The sequence below is a fragment of the Danio aesculapii genome, chromosome 9 (genome assembly GCF_903798145.1).
Source record: "Danio aesculapii chromosome 9, fDanAes4.1, whole genome shotgun sequence".
In the NCBI taxonomy this organism is placed as follows: domain Eukaryota; kingdom Metazoa; phylum Chordata; class Actinopteri; order Cypriniformes; family Danionidae; genus Danio; species Danio aesculapii.
Window position 1 is genome coordinate 20,217,036 of NC_079443.1, and position 21,553 is coordinate 20,238,588.

Below are 21,553 nucleotides of genomic sequence, written 5' to 3' on the forward strand. Positions count from 1 at the left end.
TTTTTTATGTACTAGTACTGGGGTCTCTGTGTTTGGTTACTGTATAGTAAATTGTGTTCTTTAACAAGTAGGCTTGTTATCTTTGAGTTTGTAATTGCTGTTTTTTCTCTGTGAGCTTACACTGGAGTGACACTGGAATTTGACTCCAAACCGTGGAATTGTTTATAGAATTATATGCTGTAAAATTCTGTAAAAAAAGTTCCCGTGTTTAAAGAAGAATCATTCATCTCTTTGGGGTTTGATTTCTTTTGTTTCTGCAGTACCATCATCTGCTTTCAGATTTTTATCTTTGATCACGATACAGAGAGTTCTTGATCAATAATATGTACAGGTCTTTGCAAAGACTACAGTATGCTGGGAAGATGGATGGATGGATGGATGGATGGATGGATGGATGGATGGATGGATGGATGGATGGATGGATAGATAGATAGATAGATAGATAGATAGATAGATAGATAGATAGATAGATAGATAGATAGATAGATAGATAGATAGATAGATAGATAGATAGATAGATTGAAGTGAGGATGTGTATTTATTCTATGGATGGAGCAAGTGTGTAACTAAGGTTGTTTTTAACTTGATGCAACCTTTTTAATTCTATGTAGGCTATTAAGCCAAATCTTGGCTGTATTAATTACAGCAACACGACTGAAATAGAGCGCACAGCTTATCCATCAATCAGATGTGCATGAAGTGAAAAAGACCTAAAGTCATTCAGATAGAGATGTGCCACATTTTTTCATCATGCAAGGCACCATGAGCCAGAAAAGAAACAAAAGATATATGTTTCTTTATTATTCAGGCAGGAAAGTTAGATAAGAATTAGCACGTATAAGGATAATTTTCTAGGTAGTCCACCTATGGAACAATTGTATTATTGTTTATGACAGTAATACTGCATTGAGGGGCCCCCTAAATACACTAGTACATGTATTCACTGCTTCAACAAATTTTGAAAATGTAAATGTTGGACCAATGGGTAGGTCAATTGTTTTGATGTTTTTGACTTTGGGGGGGGGGGGACTCACTGTAAAGATTAAATAACTGAATGCTGCCTGAAAAGCTCACCTATGTAGCTCTAAAGGGTGACTGTGGGGTCCATACAACAGTGATAGTATGGGATTTATAGTGTTGAATGCATTTTATTTGTGTTTTCTTTCTTTCGTTCGTTTGTTTGTTCGTTCTTTCGCTTGCTCACTCTTCAAATAAATTTACTGCCACTAATTTTTGCGGGTGGTGCTTGTCAATTTTTTTTTATTTAAAATTCTGTAATATACAGAAGAACAATTTTATTATCCAATAACTATTTTTAATAAAAACAATTGCTTTTTGTGTTCTCAGACTTGAATTTTTAGTAGGTGTTATTCTATTTTTTATTCATGTGATCCTCTTAAAATTATTGGAATATGCTGATTTGATTTACAGAAACATATTTATTGTTATTGAATGGCACTTTAATAATTTTTAGGGATGACAGAAAGCAAATAGTTACAATACGCATTAAAAATAATGTATTAAAAATCTTTGCTTCGTTAAGAATATACTGTACTCTGACTATTCAGTATTCACTCAACCCTAAATTGTGCATATTGATTTACCATTCATTGAATCCAAAGTACAGAGAAGTTTTGAACGTTTATTGAAGTATGATGTTAATCAGCCATTGTTGCTTATTACGACTCAAAGATATGGGCATGAACATTTGGTCAAAGAGCAATCATTCCACAGTACAGGCACAGTACAGAACGGAGATTTGGATGACCTCTCTTCTTCAATGTGCTGATTGTTAGACGGTTCTACTGTACGTATTCACCTATCCTGTCACCTTTCTCTCCGTTTGTCCTCATTCATTTCCACATTCAGCTCTTCATCCCTACTGCTAATTAATCTGTCTGAACCATGCCGTTTTAGTCCTAAAACGCAGACCGGCTCCATTCAGGCGGGCAGTAATGTCCTAATGGAGCATCACGCTGGTTGAGTAGCACAGGAGGAAAGGGAAAAACAGCCACTGGCCTTTGTTTCCCTGTGATCTGCGAATTCCTCTTTTAGCACAGTCCTATTTACTGTGCTGTTATTTTGGAGAGGAGTGCACAGCGTGAGGCACAAATAATGACTGCATGTAAAAACACACACACCATCATCCCCCGTGTACATTTCCTGTCCGTGTGCTGCTGCCATGTACTTACGCAGTTAAAGTGTTTCTCAGGAAGTGTGTTGTTGTAATTAGAGCCCAGGGGCAATCACCTCTGACGAAGCCAAATGGAGGAAAGAAAGTGCTTTTTTTCTGATGAGACGAGCAAACTGCGCATCATATGGAAATGAAAGCTATGGTTTACTTGAAGTGAAACTGAAGAACTTGCATGACGTAATTTCAAATAATATCGGACCAAAATATAGTTCATTTGAAAGTTTGGTAAAGCTCAGTTTTGAAGTTTATTTCAGCTGGTGAACATTATCAGACTATCATTGGTTCATGGTGAAATCTTCTCAGTATTATTTTCATCTCATTTGTCCATCAGTAGACAGAAGTAAAGCATGAGCTATCTGGAGAACTGGTGTATAGTAGCTAAAGTTGTGTTTTTTTGTGACGAAACCAACACTATGGGCTCTATTTTAGTGATCTAGGTGCAAAGTCTAAAGTGCATGGCGCAAAATCATTACGGGCCTGTCTGAATCCCCTTTTGCTATTTTAAGGACAGAAAAATACACTCTGCACCCTGGCGCATGGTCTAACGGGGTTGTGCTTATTCTCTTAATGAGTGAGTTTTGAGCATAACGTGCATCATCTCATCTCTCATTCCCTTTAAGAGTCAGTTGTGTCATGGCGTGACACATTTGCTATTTACATGGCAGACTTTGAAAGTTGAAAAACTGAATGCTTCACTAGCGAGAAAACAGTTGAACAGAACATCTGCAGCACGAGAATAAAGAATGAGCCTTCGAGAATCGGCCTTTTTGACCACCCCTTGTCATCTCAATGGCGAACACGTCAAGTATAAAAGCCTCGTCCGTTTCGTGAGGTGCGCGATGTGGCGCCAGGCGAAAGTATAAATCAGCCTTAAGATGTTTGTTTGTTTGTTTTTTCTGTGGTTCAATTGTGCATCTAACCTGTCTTTAGTACTCTTCAATTTGAATAAAAAAAATTTACCATTAATTTTGTGATTTAGCATTTTCTCTTTATGTGTATAAATGTTTTTGATTATTGTAATATAGGTCTTAAATTTAATACTTAATGGTCTTATAAAGGTCTTAAAAAGTCTTAAATTTGACATTATGATATCTGCAGAATCCCTGGATATAGTTTGTAATAATAAATCAACTTAAATGTTTTAAGTAAAAAATACACTTTAGAGACATGACTTATAATTCAGTCCTGCATTTCTAGAGTCAAACTTACAAAGAGAAATGTAAATTAATATTAAAACAGAATATTAAAAAGTTCACTTCAAAAGATTAAGTCAAAGTGACTCAACAAGCAATGTTACTGTTACAGTACATACTATAACTTGGTTAATCAAATTTGCAATCAGTGCATTGTGGATTGTTTTATCATGACTAATGCATCCTTTATTTGTCTTTCTTACCCAGATCGGGACTTCAGCATCCAGGTGACCACAGATCGCCGGGCCTACACGGCTGGTGAGCCGCTGGAGCTCCGCTGCACCATTGACGCTCAGAATGTTCCAGAGCGCTTCTTTTCGGTGTCGTGGGTCTTCAGCAGCTCACCCGTAGCCGTGATCGGGCCCAGCGCTGTGCCTGTCCTGGGACCCAACTACGTGGACCGGGAAGCTGCCGGCCTCCTGACTGTGCGCAAAGAAAGTCCGTCCGTCCACCTGCTCAAGCTACAGCGCCTACTTCCTGAGGATTCGGGGAAATACATCTGCAGAGTGACAGAGCGGGAAAAGACCCTCACTGGAGATTTCATCGACCGCAGCAAACGCTCCCGCAACGTTCAGATCACTGTAACCCCGCTCAGTGAGTATCACATTTTCTATCGGTCCCCAGAGAAGTCAGCTGATATGTCTCAACGGCACACTTACTAAATGAGCAGATGAACATCAGGACTGAGGCCGCCAGGTTGATCACATTAAGTGAATTATTCTGATGCTGTTTAGCCTATAAGCTAGCTGTTTTAAAAAGAAAATTGAGTTTGAGAAATTGAATAGAGGTAAATGGATTTTTCCAAGTTTTGCTTATTGTTCCTGATGCTTTCTAAATCACTAAATATATGCTCAGTATTGCCCCTTATTTTCTCACATGTTTTTCAGTTTGTGTACCAGGTGTTCACTCACTGTGCAGACTCCTACTGTTAGACATAATGAGTAAACCGGAGAAAAAATAACAGTAGTGTGAAAGTAGTTCAGCTGTTGTTCAAAATAGTACAGCTTTTCCTGTAACGACTAGCAGTGCTGTGACAGAACGCTACATCAGTTTTTGTCACATTGAGCATTTTACTGAACAGTAAGTTTTTTTTAACAATCAAACGTCAGCTCATTATTTAAAAAACTGACAAGAAAAGGTTATTCTCTTTTTCTTTTTTCTAGATTTGACTAAATAGACATGAGTGTGTTGAATAAGGCCCTGTTTACACTAATACATTTTAGTTATAAAAGCTATCCACACTGGCGTTTTACCTAGCGTTTCTGAACAGCTCTCCATCCACACTATGCCGCTGAATACGCACATCACATGAACACACATACACACTCTGGCATGCGCTGCAGCGTATGTGGAGGTCTGAGCTCCAGGCAGTCAGCGTGTGCTTTGAGCACATCTACCCAGGTGAGAGCAGTGCCCATTAGACAGCTCATCAAGGATCTTCCGCTGGATGCTATCTCACTGTAGTTGTTAACCATGATATTTAATTCATCTTGTCTCTATCTAACGACTCTTTGGTCTTTTGAATCTATTACTCGTTCTCAGGTAACGTGTTTTGTCTGAGCGCAAAGATAAGTTAATATATTAATTGATGTAACCGCGTACACTGATTCTGCATATTGACTGATTGCTTGCCTTTATTTCCTATATTGTATAAACTTATCGTACATTATACTTTTGTAATGGCTATTATTGATTGTTAAAACTGATATTCAGCAAAAGAGACAGTGTATGTTTCATATTTTTGAATGAAAATGAATAAAGAATGAATTTAAATATGCATACAGTGAAGATGACGGTCATAGAAATATGTAGCTACATGACGCCTTAACATTTTTGGTGACTGTTAGGTTGTTTTAATATCAAAATGAAAATAGGCAGTACCTTATAAAATACACAGTTCCCTTTAAAAATTTATCCGACGTGTCCTCGGAAGTTTGTGATTGTCAAACTTGAAATGATTCAAGCCTGAACTTTGTGCACTTAATATTGAAAAAAAGTGCAAATGTCTGCAGCCACACCTCCGTTTTCAGATGTCTCTGTTTTGCTCCATCCACACTGACACAGAGCAGTAGTAGATTGTGTGGACAGATATTGTAACCATAGCAAAACTTTTAAAAACTGCATTTTAAAACTAAAATGCATTAGTGTAAATGGGACCTAAGACAACAGAAAATCTGTATAGATGTTTATATGTTTGATAAAACTGAGATATTTAGAATCTAGGCTGACCTTTTTAATAAAGCAACATTTTTTTATGTTATGGAACATAAATAGTTGAAATCCTAAAATTATTAGCCCCCCTGTGTTTTTTTTCTTCTTACAAATATTTCACAAATGATGTATAATCACATTAAGCTGTATAGACGTCTCTTGAAAAATATCTAGTCAAATATTATTTACTGTCATCATGGCAAAGATAAAATAAATTAGTTATTAGAAATCAGTCATTAAACTAATAAGTTTAGAAATGTGTTGAAAAAATCCTCTCTCCCTTAAACAGAAATTGGGGAAAAAAATAAACAGTGGGGCTAATAATTTAGGGGGGCTAATAATTCTGACTTCAATATTTTTTTATTGTTTTTTTATTGTATTTTTTTACTGTTATTAAGTCAAAGTCAACTTCATTGTAAATTCAACCACATAAACAAGACATACAAAGAATCGAAATTGCGTTACTTTCAAACCCTAGGTGCATAACAGATTATATTAATAAAAAAAAGTTGAAATTCAATTAAAAAGAAATTACAATAAATACAATTACACATATAATATAATATAAAATATAATAAAAAATAATAACACAATTACATATAAGGGCATATGGCAAGGAGTGCAAACCAGAATTTGAGCAGATGCAAAACAGTATATATTGTGCAAAAAGCTTGTCAATATGATAAATATGACAAAGTGACAGTGTCTTATAATGATTAGCCTAATTGCCCCAACTTGAACCTAATGAACCTAGTTAAGCCTTTGAATTACACTTAAGCTAAATACTAGTATATTGAAAAATATCTAGTAAAATATTATATACTGTCATCATGGCAAAGAAAAAAGAAATCAGTTATTAGAAATTAGTTATTAAAACTATTATGTTTAGAAATGTGTGGACAAACATTTTCAATTTAACAGAAAGAAAATATATATATATATACAGGGGCTAATAATTCAGAAAGGATAATAATTCTGAATTCAACTGTACATAGGCCTACATGTTTGGTGTCAGTCAGATTTATTTATCAGCAGTTAAAGAGATTCTTCATCAAAAAATAAAAACCAGGCTATGCAAAATGTAGGTGATTTTTTTATTTATTTATTTTTTCCTCTCTGTTCTTTAATTTTGTAGTTGTAATCATGGTCGTTAACCATGGTGATTCATAAAATGAAAGTCAATGGCTGGATTAGATGGCATTATTACCTCTAATCCACAGCCTTGGCAAACAGTCCAAAGCGTGTTCTCGGCTGTCTGGAGCACAAGCTTTAAAGGTAATAACATTGTAAATAATAAGTTCAGATTTTTGCGCAGACAATCAGGAGCCGCTTGTGCTATTTTAGTTTTGCCTAAATCTGTAGATGTTGACTTCCATATATCTATCAACAAAGACCACAGTTTGAGCTTAACATCTGTAATGTTCTTCTAAATAAAAAAGGTCATCTACTGTACATTTTGGATGGCCTTAGGGCAGGCATGTCCAAGCTCGGTCCTGGAGGGCCGGTGTCCTGCAAAATTTAGTTCCAACCCCAATTAGACACACCTGGGCTAGCTAATCAAGCACTTACTAGTCTTTCCAGAAACATCCATGCAGGTGTGTTGAGGCAAGTTGGAGCTAAAATCTGCAGGACACCGGCCCTCCAGGACCGAGTTTGGACACCCCTGCCTTAGGGTGTAGTATATTAACAGGAGATTTTCCTTTAACAGTAATATAACAAAACAATATTGTGAAAGAATTCTATTTTAAATGAAGGTTGTTTAGATCTTTCTATTTTGCAGTATATTTTAGGCAGAACAACATTTACATTATTAAGAAATATTTCAGGAGCGTTAAAGTGTCATATTAGAATTTCTGACACTGAAGATTGGAGTAACAGCTGCTGTAGTTTAAATGTAAAGCTATAGTTGCAGAGTATCTCCCCACTCCACTGTTGTGCTTCTGAGTTATACAGCACTGTGTCCTGTGTAAAATCGTTTAATGCAGAGCGCTTGGTTTTGTGGAGGCCTGAAAAGCCCTTGAAATAGCATTGTATTTTAAGCGAGAGCTACTCCAAAAGCCAACTCTAACAGGCATGAAATGAAAGTGGGAATGGCGTCGCCTTCAGCGCAGCCTTGGTAGATCCCCAAGGGTGGATGTGATTGTGCCCAGGCAAAGAAAGCACATCTGGGCTCAAACAGTTGATGAGATGGTGGAGTGGAGGTTAATCAAAGGTTGGTAAGGATACATCGGTTCTGCTTAGACCACCTGAATCCAGCAACAGTACTGTCAGACTCTGTAGGATGAGGGAAAGTTTCCTACTCCACATTAGAGGATCTGCTTTTAGAGGGTCTGGAGGAAAACTGTTTGAAGGCAAAAATATTAAATATCCACTTAAGCCCAAAATTATTCATACCCCTGGTATATGAATAATTTTGGGCTTGACTGTATATTGTAATAGTAGGAAGATATGCATACTTTGAAAGCTACTATACATGAAGTCAACTGGGGTTAATAATGTTCTTCAAAATATCTTCTTTTGTCTTCAACAGAAAAATACACTCTCGAGCTTATAAAGACACATTTTGGTTGAATGTATATCACATAACTGCAATTTTGTCACTTATATTTTTTGTGGTAATTTCTCTCTTAAGAGAGTAGTTGACCAAAACAATGTAGTTCTGTAATAATTAACTCAACTTTAATTGTTCAAAAAATGGTGTGACTAATAATTAAAATATGAATCATTTTATTTTTGTTGTTTTTTTTTTTCTTGACATTTAACATCAAAATGTTTAATCTTTTTCGTCTTTTTCATTCTTTCAGCTATGTTCATTTAAACTTTATGGAAATGACAAAGATTTCATTGGCAACTTGAAATTGAAAGATAAAGATATTCAGACTCTATTGATGTTTCTCATAAATGGAAGTCATGTAGTTTTGGAACAATATTATTACATTGTAGAATTAATCTTTTAGAATGACATTTTTGGTAAACTATACCTTTAAGAGAATAATTATTGGCAGAATTGTGACACTAATGGCACTATTGGCATAATTGTGGTTACATGATATCCAAAACAACAAATATACAGACTTTCAAAGAAGAGTAGAGTTCACATCATGGCAAAAATAAATAAATAAATAAATAAATAAAAAATATATAGCTGTGGCAACAATTTATTCTGAGAGGAAGAGCACTTGTGTGTCATTTATGTGTCGTTATAAGATTAATTTAAACATAGGTCACAATGAGCACTCTTATAGTTCATTTAAACCAGGGTTGGAGGGCCAAAAAGCAAAGTTTATTGAGGTTTGTAGGCCAAAGGTAAATATATCAAACTGTTACAGTAAATATTCCGTGAGTTATATCCTAATTTATTTCCTAATATTTAAAAATAGCTACAAAACATTGTTTTAAGTTAAATTAACTAATCCAGTATATTAAAAAAGTATAGTGAACTTATTACAGTAAAAACGCAAACAATCCCATAACTCATAAACATAACTTAAGTGGAGTTGCCTTGATTTGCTTGCCGATGTCTTGTGTATTTCCCTCTTTCCGTCAAGCGCAATATTTACATTTTTAAACATCTGATTCATTTACAAAACAAAACAAACAAAAGTTTACATTAAATTACGAATGACAATCTGTCAAAGATATTCACCCCATCCACCTCCCCATAATTCGCCCTCTCATTTCAAATGGGATGTTGGGCCAAATCAAAGGTAAGCATGGGCCAACTTTGGCCCGCTGGCCCTAGATTGGGTATCTCTGACTTAAACCCTTCTTAACTTAGGTTCAAGTGGTATTAGTAAGGAATTGGAGGCAAGCAGAGTACAGCACCATCTGCTGTTACAAACTAAGCTCAGAATTGTTTCAAGAGAGAATAGCGATGTACTTTGAAAATCTCCGAATCAATGAAGAAATAATTTTTCAGATTATTTTTCCCCAAAACTTTACAATCAGAATGTATCCTGCCTTTATAAAGTGCCATTGTCTGGTTCTAATGTAGTTCTAATATAATTATGGTTTTAGTTATCTTTATTAATTGTCATTCTTGATGTGAACTGCACTTTAAACTGTTAAAGGACCTTTTTTAAATGGCACTTTATTACACCAAGCTTTGGGCTTATTTCTTGCTTTGCCTCTGCAGGAGACCATGTGCAATATATGCAGGGTTATTAAAGCAATAGATTGATGCTGCAGCATGGATTCAAGACCCCTTTTTCACCCACATGCTCACTTTTTCTTATCTGCTCAAGGCCTCGCCGACTATCTAAGTAGGTCTTTCAGACAAAATATGGCCGTCTGTGTATAGAGAGATTGGGTGAGGGTTCAGCCATACCCCAGCTGGTCATTGTGCACTCCTTATTTCATCTCCTCTGAGAAAAGGAGCACATTAGAAATTGAAGAGGCTTCATCCCCAGATGTTTCTCTTTTGTTATGTATGAAATCAAAGCCTTTTCGTGTTCGTTGTTGCCCGATTGGTCATGGTGGGTTCTTCTGCAGCCTTTCTAAAGGAAGCTTTGGATGACCCATGGGAAGGGCACAAACTCTGTCTCTTTAAAGCCTCATTTTTGTTTTATCACACGCTGCTTTTATGGAGATGAGGTGGAGCGAAATCCCTGCCGAGAACTCTGGAGATGGAGTCTGCGAAGGCTTTGATCTACACTCGTACTTACGAGATCTCTCAGGCTTCTAGATCTGTTGATGAGAAAACTATTCCCGAAGTCCTGCTTGTCTGAGGCCTTGTCTGCTGTAGAGCACAAAGGGAGAAGATAAGATACCTTTTACGTAATTGATTTCAGTTATGATGCTCAAACCTTTCAGACCTACTGTAAGCTCAGAGGTTGTCAAATTATTTTATGTTCTGTAGAAATCACTTTCAACTTAAGTTCAAAAGAATTATTTACATTAAAAACAGCAATCCATGGTCCTATATATATATATATATATATATATATATATATATATATATATATATATATATATATATATATATATATATATATATATATATATATATATATATATTATTTAAGCAGTAATTTCCCATTGAGATACACTATCTTTTCTACCAGTGAGTCCATATTGTCGCCCTAAATTGAATGTCTTTAAAATATTTTTAAATATAGTGCTAGATGGTATGGATTTCATATGTAGTATATCTTGAAGCACATTCCATACATATAGAGCATACAGTACCAAGAGAATGCAGATCGACCTAACTCTGTGTAAAAAAAATGGCATCTTAAGTACCGTAAGAGTACATGTGCTGATCTGGTATTGTAAGTATTTTAACAGTACTCCAGCAAATTAAATATATATATACTATGGTAATTTACCAACTAAAGCTTCAAAATAAAAAACTAAGATATGTTGTTTTCCTTAACTCATTCATCTGTCATTTTATATGGTAACACGTTGTTTTGATGGTCCATTGGAGTATTAGTAGACTCTCTGCTTAATATCTGCTGATACATAGGCCCAATCCCAATTCTATTTTTGTACCCCTACCCCTTCCCCATGGCCCTTAAAACCGAGGGTTAAGGGGAAGGGCTTCAAAATTTACCCCTAAGAATTGGGACACCACTACAGCACTTGCACACGTTATTATATGTCATCGCGATCTCATGCTTCATGTGAGATCAGACGATCGCGACTGCTGTAGTTCTTCCAGTTGTTTTATTTTTTGGTATTTATCTTCAGGAAATCACTGAAGGCATATATTATGTTATCATAACGATCTAATGTGGCAATAAGATCAGAACTGTACTGTTTATTTACACAGTGGCCATATTCATCTATGTACAGTACACACAAAAACAACACAACATTGGAGTTAGTTTGATGGTTGTTGTATGTACGGTCTAGGAGGAGATGCGTTCTTAAAAAAATGTGACAAAATAGATGTGACAAAGTTCAATATCTTTCAACTTTATGCAAGTGAAGAGCGATTTTCTTGAGTGACAGCCAATAGAAACACCAGTAGAGCTCTACACTGTATCTATAGGATCTATATATATCTATAGGGTGTCATTTTGAGCTATTTTGAACTTTGACCATAGCACACACAAACAGGTCGAAGGTTTGCTCCTCTGGTCAAGTGGTGAAAGCTATTGAAATGAATGGGTTTCATAGCGCATCGCTTTCCACATCCGGTGTGAAATGTGTTTCAGAACATACAGTTATTACAACTGAAAAGAGAATGAAAGTAGCATATTGAACACTACCGGGCAGTGCACTAGCATAGCTTCTTTTAACCTCATATTTCTTGCTATTTTCCGAATATTCTGTATGTCCCTAGTAACTAATGTTTTTAAGAAGACTAGGTTGAATGGTTTATTTTTTGGCAAACATAAACCTTATTTATTTATTCTTATTCATCTTATTTTCTTTTTTTAACAACTTAAATTTTTTTACTTGATTACTTGATGTTTAAACTCCTAATGCATAGACAGGAATTAGTGTTATTGTTTATTAGCCTGAAAGTGACTTTATAACAAAGCAAGTTTCATTCAATGAGAATTTGTGCAGTTGTTTCCTGTAGAGCTTATCATGAGTAATTCACTCATACATAATGCAGATGTACTCTAATTATTATGATAAACTAGCAGTAGTGTAATGTTTCCAAAGAGTGATTTCTCATTTCCTCTGTTGTTTGTGTGTCTCTCTTAGGAAGTAACATCACTGTGTCCTTATCCAGCAACACGTCAGAGATTATGGAGGGGGAGAGCATCCAGCTGACCTGTGTTGTTGGTAGTACTATGGGTCCGCTGTCAGTGACGTGGCAGTGGACAGATAAGGATGGAGCGGGTCCTGCTGTGAACGTGGCGTCTGTGGATCGTGAGGGTACCGTCACTCCTGGGCCCACTTTTAGGGAGCGCAGCAGTTTCGGGGAGGTCAGGGTGGAGCGGGTTCAACCCGACACCTTCACCCTGTTCCTGTACAATGCCTTCCCCACAGACGAGGGCCAGTACAGATGCAGCGCCACCGAGTGGTCACAGAGTGGTTCTGCGCCCGACTGGATCTGGCAGCAGATTGGAGACGAATCCGCCATCAAGACCGTCACTGTGAAATCAGTCGGTAAGATCATGTGCATTATGTAATAGTCGGTACGTCTGTCTTTCTGTTTGTCTATCCATCTTATTTTTATTCATTTTTCATTTCATTTTATTTTTCATTTGTTTTTATAATTTGTTTTATGTATTTTGTAGTTATTTAGCTTTTTGTCTGTGCTTTTTATTTTTTTATATTTTCATTTTTTTGTTAAATGTATTTTGGTTAAATAGTTTTGTGTTTTCAGTAAACCATAATAACCCTGGATAAAGAATTTACTACATAAATATAAATACTTAAAAAATATTTGTATTTATTTCTTTATTCACACTTTTAATGTACAATTGAGATTTTTATAAGTTTATACTTTACTATAAGGCTATAGATACTACAAAAACGCACAACTTAATAAAACAAAATAATAATAAGTGATTCTTGACAATCAAATCAACACATTAGCGTGATGAGTAATAAGTAATGATCCTGAAAATTCAGATTTTCACATTTTAATTTTAGTTTCTTTGCAAATCCTGTTCTGTGAACATGTGTATATGTGTTACTATGGAGACATGTTAATACGATCCTGTCAATAATTCCATATTATCATTCGGTGGTCTGGGAAAACTGCAAAATCGATGGGATTTGGATCCTATTTTAATGTCAGGAAATTTAAAAAAGAGACTTGTTCATGTTCATATCACTCTAATATGACAGTGACACAATAGACCTCCACACAGTTCTGTTCAAACAGCTTTCAAAAGTAAAGGCCTTGAGACGAAGAACCGTATAAGTCCATATTTTCTAATTTTGAGAAATATGATTTTTTCATTTGGATTGGGAACGTTATATTATATATTTTTATTTCACTTGAAGATAGACAACAAAAGCTTCTCAATTCTAAGGGGATAACATTTTTCAGTGTTAGTATCTATCTATCTATCTATCTATCTATCTATCTATCTATCTATCTATCTATCTATCTATCTATCTATCTATCTATCTATCTATCTATCTATCTATCTATCTATCTATCTATCTATCTATCTATCTATCTATCTATCTATCTATATATATATATATATATATATATATATATATATATATATATATATACTGTGTATATATATATATATATATATACTGTGTATATATATATATAAAGTTATTGTGATTTATATTTTTCAAATGTGAAAGAACAGTATATGTCCAGTTATTATGGAATAACAGTGACTCCAACAATAACTCCAATTCATCATGTCACTTTAAACCACTAAAGATCTGATTCCTTTATCTTAGTTTTAATACAGTAATAGAAACTTCAGATTAATATTAAGCATTTCTTTCAAGTTTATTTATTAATAAGTTTATTATTATTATTTAAAAACAGAAAATACAGTATGAACAATGTACAATTCATAGACCATTTTACAGTACAGTCAATAACAATCAATTATTAATAATAAACAATAAATAAATAAATAAATGCAACAATAAATACATACAATGCAGACATACATCATAGCTAAATATTGCCATTTATTTAAAAAAGCTGGTGCAGGGCACCTGCGTATATACTACTTCAAACTGTTCTCACGCTCTGCCATCCCATGATATAAATAAATTTATAAACAAATAAACTCTGCTTGCCATAGTTTACACAGGAGTTGCGAGAAATATGCATTGATACTGCTTAATTATATATGATATGTGGTTTACTCTTTGTGCTGTTTAGGGGTCCTCAGCACGTTTAGAGGGAGAGAGAGAGAGAGAGAGAGAGAGAGAGAGAGAGAGAGAGAGAGAGAGAGAGAGAGAGAGAGAGATACGGTTCTTACATCAAATATACGGTTCTTCCACTTACCACTTTCGATAGATTTTTTTCTGGTTTTTGTTCTTCTCTTTGATTCAAATATGGTTTCCACGTATCCCTCAAAGCCTTCCTTACTCTGTCCTTTTATTTGTTCATGTAGGCTCTCCTTTTTTATCTGCAGAGGATTTGCTTTTTAATGGCCGAAGTGAAAATGACAGCAAGCGGCATCTCCATTCTTCTTAGTGGACATTAATGGTTTTTCCGCGTGACACTATTTAAATGTTTAAAATGCAGACTCTTGGTCGTGTGACAATTTTTAGGTTGATTTTCTGTTGATTTCGCATCATAGGTGCCCTTTAAGTTTATTTTATTTTATTTTATTTTGAAAAATAAGAATGAAACCTTTAAACCGTAATATGTAAACATACAGTTGAAGTCAGCCCCCCTGAATTATTAGCCCCCTGTTTATTTATTTTTCCCAATTACTGTTTAATGGAGAGGAGATTTTTTCAATACATTTCTGAACATAATAGTTTTAATAACTCATTTCTAATAACTGATTTATTTTATCTTTGACATGATGACAGTAAATAATATTTGACTAGATCTATTTTTAAAGACACTTCTATACAGCTTAAAGTGACATTTAGAGGCTTAACTAGGTTAATTAGGTTAACTAGGCAGGCTAGTGTAATTAGGCAAGCGATTGTGTAATGATGGTTTGTTTTGTAGACTATCGAAAAAAAAAAATAGCTTAAAGGAGCTAATAATTTTGACCTAAAAATGGTTTTTAAAAAAATCAAAAACTGCTTTTATTCTGGACAAAATAAAACAAACAAGACTTTCTCCAGAAGAAAAAAATATTATCAGACATACTGTGAAAATTTCCTTTTAAACATAATTTGGGAAATAAAAATTAAATAAATAAATAAATAAATAAAATTTAAAAAAGAATAAAAAATTGAAAGGGGATAATATAATATATTAATTCTGACTTCAACTGTATATACACATGTATCTGAATATGAATTAAAATATTCTCTCATAAGTAAATACATAAAATATTCCTTCCTGACGTTCAATGCCAGGAGGATAAACATTTCCTGTTCATACAGAAATTCGGCCACTTTATTTGCATATGTAGTGTATTTGTACTCACGCAGCGTAGGCTACTGTATTTTTTGTGTCAGCATCACATCATATTTATGACATCATCAATGCATCGTGTTCTCTGCCTCAGACTCACACAGACACAAACTCACACTTGAGCTTCAGCAATGACGGGAACATGAATTGACTGGAGTGAAGTGAAGTGAGTGCTGAAGTGGCATGTAAAGCTCTATATGAAGTCAATAGCTCACTCGTGATTATATACTGTAGCCTCGTGTACATGTAGCTCAGTGGAAGACTACTGCTGTCAGCATTCCATCACAATCAATAGCCGTGACTCCACAGTCTGCTCTTTAACTGTGTGTGTAATGAGAACACACACACACAGAAAGAAAACATGACTGGAAATCATGCTGGCAGATGCTCTAAATAAACACACTGGCTCTGATAAGCATGTGCTGTGTGACTGTGAGTGGTTTTTAGACAAGATATGTGATTGATTCTTAATAACGAACAATATGTCTCCCTTTTGGTACTTTAAATACTTCCTCTTGTTCTAACATAGTTTGACAAAGTCATTCTTTCATAGATTCTTTTTCTTCAGGGATCCAGTGCTGCTGTTGTCAGGCATATGTTTTCCACAACCTTTCATGGCGATTTCTGTTTTGACAACTGGCGTATGGGGTGAAATAGTTTGAAAGATAAAATGAATAAACAGGATGGTAGAATGTTTGGAAAACCTAACTTTGTAAATATATATTTTTTTAAATTAGGGAAAGAGGCAAATATTTATATGTGTATTAAATATAATTTAATTGTAAGATAATTTTGTCATTTTTGTCAAATTATGGTTGAACATTGTAAAGATTTTTCAAAAATATTAATTCATTTAAAAGGTTTATTTAGAGGAAATTGATGAAATATTATTATACTTATGTGATAAAAATTCCAATATTAAATGTTAATATGCACAATCTGTGTTGTTAAGCCTCTTTCTGCCTCAACATCAAAGCAAGTAAATGTGCCTATATATTTTAATGTTATTTATATATTTAGCATATTTCTTTTTTTGATTTATTATTCATGCTTCATTCATTTGTTCATTATTTTTTCACTATAAATTTTAAAATGAACAAATTTTATATTCTACCGGTTAGGGTTGCACGGTTTACCGGTGCTATGATATTATCGTGATACTATGGCTCCAAAATACTGGCGGTGCTGCTGTAGTTTGTACGGTAGTATCATCATTAATAGTCTATCTACAGTAGATAATGTTGCATGTGGAAAAGTCACTAAAATGCGCACATGCTCAATACACCATTTTATTTATATAGACTGTGGAGCCCTTTAAGGTTGCAAAACTGTGCAGAATTCATGCCTTTTATGGAAGCCTATTGCACGTTTTTTGACGAACGGACATCTGAATCAGTTCATTTCTGTTCCTGCCAATATGATTTAGTAGCTACAACAACCGCAACAATCTCCTAAAAATAACGACTCACAAAGTGAAATTTTGAATTACTTTGGGTTCTTACCCGATAAGACTAAAAAAATAAAAAAAACAATTGATGAAAAACCCAAAAGAGCAACAGGAAACAATGAAACAATTTTAACCACTTCATATAGCCTAATTTGCTCTTTTTGTTAGGAATTTCGTTCAGTATAATTTGTATCTTTATATGAATGTATTTTTGTTGCTCAGTTATCTATACAATAAACTAAAATAACTAATTTCTTTTTTGGTTGAAGTTTTGTGCAAATACCTATTTCAATAATAAGGGAATTATATTCAAGTATGCCTATTATAACATAAAATATAGTATTTCTGAAAATTTTCTTTATTTCATAGATTTGAGTTATGATGAATTACAGTATCGCAATACTAGTTGGTATCACGATACTTCAGCTAGATTGATATCATAATGTGAATTAATGGTATCGCGACAACCCTACTACCGGTCAAAAGTTTGGGGTCAGTAAAGGATTTTTAAATATTTTAAAATAAGCTTCTCCTGCCCACCAAGGCTGCATTTATTCATCAAAAATACAGTATAAATGGTAAAATTGTGAAATGTTATTGCCCTATAAAATGACTGTTCAAAAGTATTTTATAATTTAATTTAACAATTTATTCCAGTGATTTTAAAGATGAATTTTCAGCTTAATTTCTCCAGTCTTCAGAGTCACATGATCCTTAAGAAATCACTCTAATATTTATTATTATTATTAATATTATTAAAATTATTAATAATAATAATAATAATAATAATAATAATAATAAAAGCAATAATGACGGGAATAATAATTTCATTTAAAACTGCATACAATAAGAAAGCAATAAATAAAATTTTTCAATAATATTTATCAACTTAACCATTTTTATTTGCATTTAATAAATAAATTATTAATGGAAATTACTAAAATATCATGTCGTGGAGATTTCTGTTAAATAAAATATTTACATTTTTTGAGTTAAAGTCTGTTTCTACCTCAATATTGATGCAAAGTAATAAAACAAGTAACTTCCTATATCGGTATTTATTTATTTATTTATTTGTTTATTTATTCATTCATTCATTCATTTTCTTTTCGGCTTAGTCCCTTTATTAATCCGGGGTCACCACAGCAGAATGAACCGCCGACTTATCCAGCACATGTTTTATGCAGCGGATGCCCTTCCAGCCGCAACCCATCTCTGGGAAACAACCATACACACTCACTCACACTCATACACTATGGACAATTTGGCCTTCCCAATTCATTGTTAATGTATTTATTCGTTTTTACTTTGAAATGCTACATTTTATTTATATATAAATAGAGGCTTAGAAATATAAATTCATGAAATATGAACAAATTAGTATATAAATAATCATGTCATGGCAATTTCTAAATTAAATAAATTATTTGCTATTTATGAGCCTCAAATTTAAAGCAATAAAGAGGAATCTGGCTATTTTTTATACAGTAGCTTTTTAATTTTAATTTTATTTTATTTTATTTTATTTTATTTATTTAATTTAATTTAATTTAATTTAATTTAATTTAATTTAATTTTATTTTATTTTATTTTATTTTATTTTATTTTATTTTAATTTATTTTATTTTATTTTATTTTATTTTATTTTATTTTATTTTATTTTATTTTATTTTATTTTATTTTATTTTATTTCTTTTTCATTTATCTGATTTCTAAATCAAAAGTTTGTTTATATGTTTTGTTATGACAAAAGACTGGCTTTAAGTTTGTAAAATTAACTAACTTCTAGATTTCCCAACCTGCACACTTGAAGCTTTGGCGAGATGACAAAGACTGAGCTTTTTTTATTTTATTTTATTTTTTCATGCCTCTTAATTATTTATATCCCCTCTCTTTCTCTCGGATGACATTGATCATTTGTTCTTCCTCTGCTGTCAGAATCAGCTTGGTTGAAGTGTTTCATCAGCTCTGCTTTTGATTTGAAAGCAAAAGACTGGCAGCTCTTCATGTCTTTGTCTCATACTGTAAGTACTGTCTTCTCCAGGTCTATAGCAGGTCTCACTTTACTTGAGTTGAAGCGCAGATAATCATGTGATAGCCACTCTTACACACACATCCATGTGGGCAAAGTGCGTGTGTGTGCCCTGTGCTCCTGCCCTGTGACAGGTGTGTTGGTGGAGCGCAGTAAAAATAGCAGTGTTGACTGTATGGATGAAGGCTCAGGGCCGGGAGTGAAGCTGGGCCCGGTTTTGTGGCGTTATTCTGCTGAGAGAGTCTTAACGTGCTCATTAGTGTCTGGCTGACTGGCTTCAGGCCACCCTGTAGCGCTGGAAACGTTTGGCTGGGTTACACATGACACCATGACAGAGGTGAAACCCAGACGCGCATTCTCACACTGTTTGCTGTTTTTGATGGCTGAGAAAGCAGTTAGAGCTCCCAGCTTTACTGAGTGGCAGACAAATCTGCATTTTTAGATTTAATGTTAGTGATCGCCTTCTTTGAGGAGTTTTTAGCTGAATCCAGAACTGAACTGGGAGAGATTGGAAGCTGTCCTTTGTCAAAAATTCTAGCTATATATTTTTGTTTATAATTCTCAGGAACAAAATTAAAATTAAACTGTAAGCACTTCTGTCTTTCTTTCATATCTTTTAGAAGCCCAAATACAGAAACAGAACAAGCTCTGTAGAAAAGCAGTGTTTGGACGGCATTTTTGCTTTCTCTGCTGAATGCGCGTAACCTGAAGGGTTTATGATGTCATTAACCTGGCTGTATTTTTTTGGAGTCCCCAAACTTCTTTAGCTGTAGGCTTTGCTAAGCTAACTCTGTAAAAGCCCTTTGCATTGAACTTTGAGTGTCTTACATTCAGAGATGTTGTCACACAGCTACATTACACGTTAACTAAAGTTTAAAATATGACACGTAGTGGACCACCCCTTTAGAGATGTTATTTAGTAAGGGTGCAGTCAATTCATCAAAATTGAAAGTACATACATTTATAATGTTACTAAACATTTCTATGTTATTATTAATCCAGGGATATTTGTTTGGCGTAACATAATAATTCTGTGTCTGTGCAATGAAGATATAGACAAACTATGGAAATCTGAAGATGACAGCAGTTGACAATATCTATTGCCCAAATCCAGAGAAAAACCTGAAAATGTGTACAGTAAAAAGAATAAAAATTTACAATGTATAAATGATGTACCTAAAGCAGAGGAGGTTGTGAGATGTGCTTAAATCAAAGAATGAAATGCATCAAAACCCACTAACTGTTTTAAACAAACCAAAATAGATATCAAAAGAAAAGCATGAAAAGAAACATCTTCAATGTACCAAACATCTTAACTAAACTACTCTAATGGAAAAACAAAACATACAACAAAAAGCACACTCTCCTAAACCTAATGAAATGATACAAAAGGTCTCCTGAGTGTTGTAAATGTACATGTATATCGCTCGACTTACTTCTACAACCTCTCCAATGTTTTTCTCAGAGTACATCAGTTAAATGGCTGATTTCAAGAGCAAACACATTTTATTTCACAAATAGTTTTAAACACATTACTGATTGGTAGAGATAGAGAGACAGACAGACCCACTAAGTATTCAGTTCAGTTGGAAGTACATCAACATGAAATCAACAATACGAAAGTTCTTTTGTTTATTTTAGGTACATAGTGTAATGTGAAGTGGACGCTGACAAGGAAGTGCAGATGCAAATGCAGGGTTTATTATACAGAGAATGGTCAGGCAAGCAACAGTCAACACAGGAGCAAACAGATGTATACAGGGAATTCAGAGATGTGGTCAAAAACACAGGCGAATAGTCAGTCCAGGCAGGCAGCAGGCATGGTAAACAAATGAAACAACAAAGCAAAGGCCTATTTAGGAAAGGTAAGACAAGGAATACGCGTCGTAATGTTCACAAACAGTTAAACAAGACTCAGCCAAGAGGTGTGCGTGTGTGCTGTGCAGGGGCGTAATAGACATTTTAAAAGTGGGAGGGACAGCTGTACGAAATCCAAAAGTTCACATTCTTAATCGCCTGTTTCTAAATGGTCTGTCTCTAAAAGTGAGGTGCACGTATCCCCCTGGTTGCTACGCCCCTGGTGCTGTGCATATAGTCCATGTACTCAGTTCATGAGCAGCTCCCATCTGTGAGTGTGTAAAATCAGTGGAATGAGAAACAGGTGCATGTGAGCGGTGCATAAATGGTACTTGTAGTCCATATACTGGTGGATTTGCTGTTCTTTTGTGAACTGTGTGTTTACCAGCGATCTGCAGCCACTAGATCATTAGATCATAGATTATTTTTAATGACCATAGAGAGTCTGGACCTCGGTTTAACATCTCATTCGAAAGATGGCACTCACCGAGCAGTATAGAGTCCCCATCAATATACTGGGGCGTTAGGACCCACACAGACCACAGGTTGAGCACCCCTGCTGGTCTCACTAACACCACTTTCGGCAACAACCTAGCTTTCCCATGTGGTCTCCCATGCAGGCACT

The 21,553-nt window shown here is 34.5% G+C and overlaps 1 protein-coding gene across 1 annotated transcript in view; it reads left to right on the forward strand.

Annotated features, from left to right (window-relative positions):
* The window catches only part of igsf3 (immunoglobulin superfamily, member 3), a 332,749-nt gene that overhangs the window by 238,699 nt on the left and 72,497 nt on the right, over window positions 1-21,553 (forward strand). The window contains exons 4-5 of the mRNA XM_056465165.1: window positions 3,595-3,981; window positions 12,259-12,666. Coding sequence (XP_056321140.1) covers window positions 3,595-3,981; window positions 12,259-12,666 — 795 coding nt within the window. The remainder of the gene's footprint in view (window positions 1-3,594; window positions 3,982-12,258; window positions 12,667-21,553) is intronic.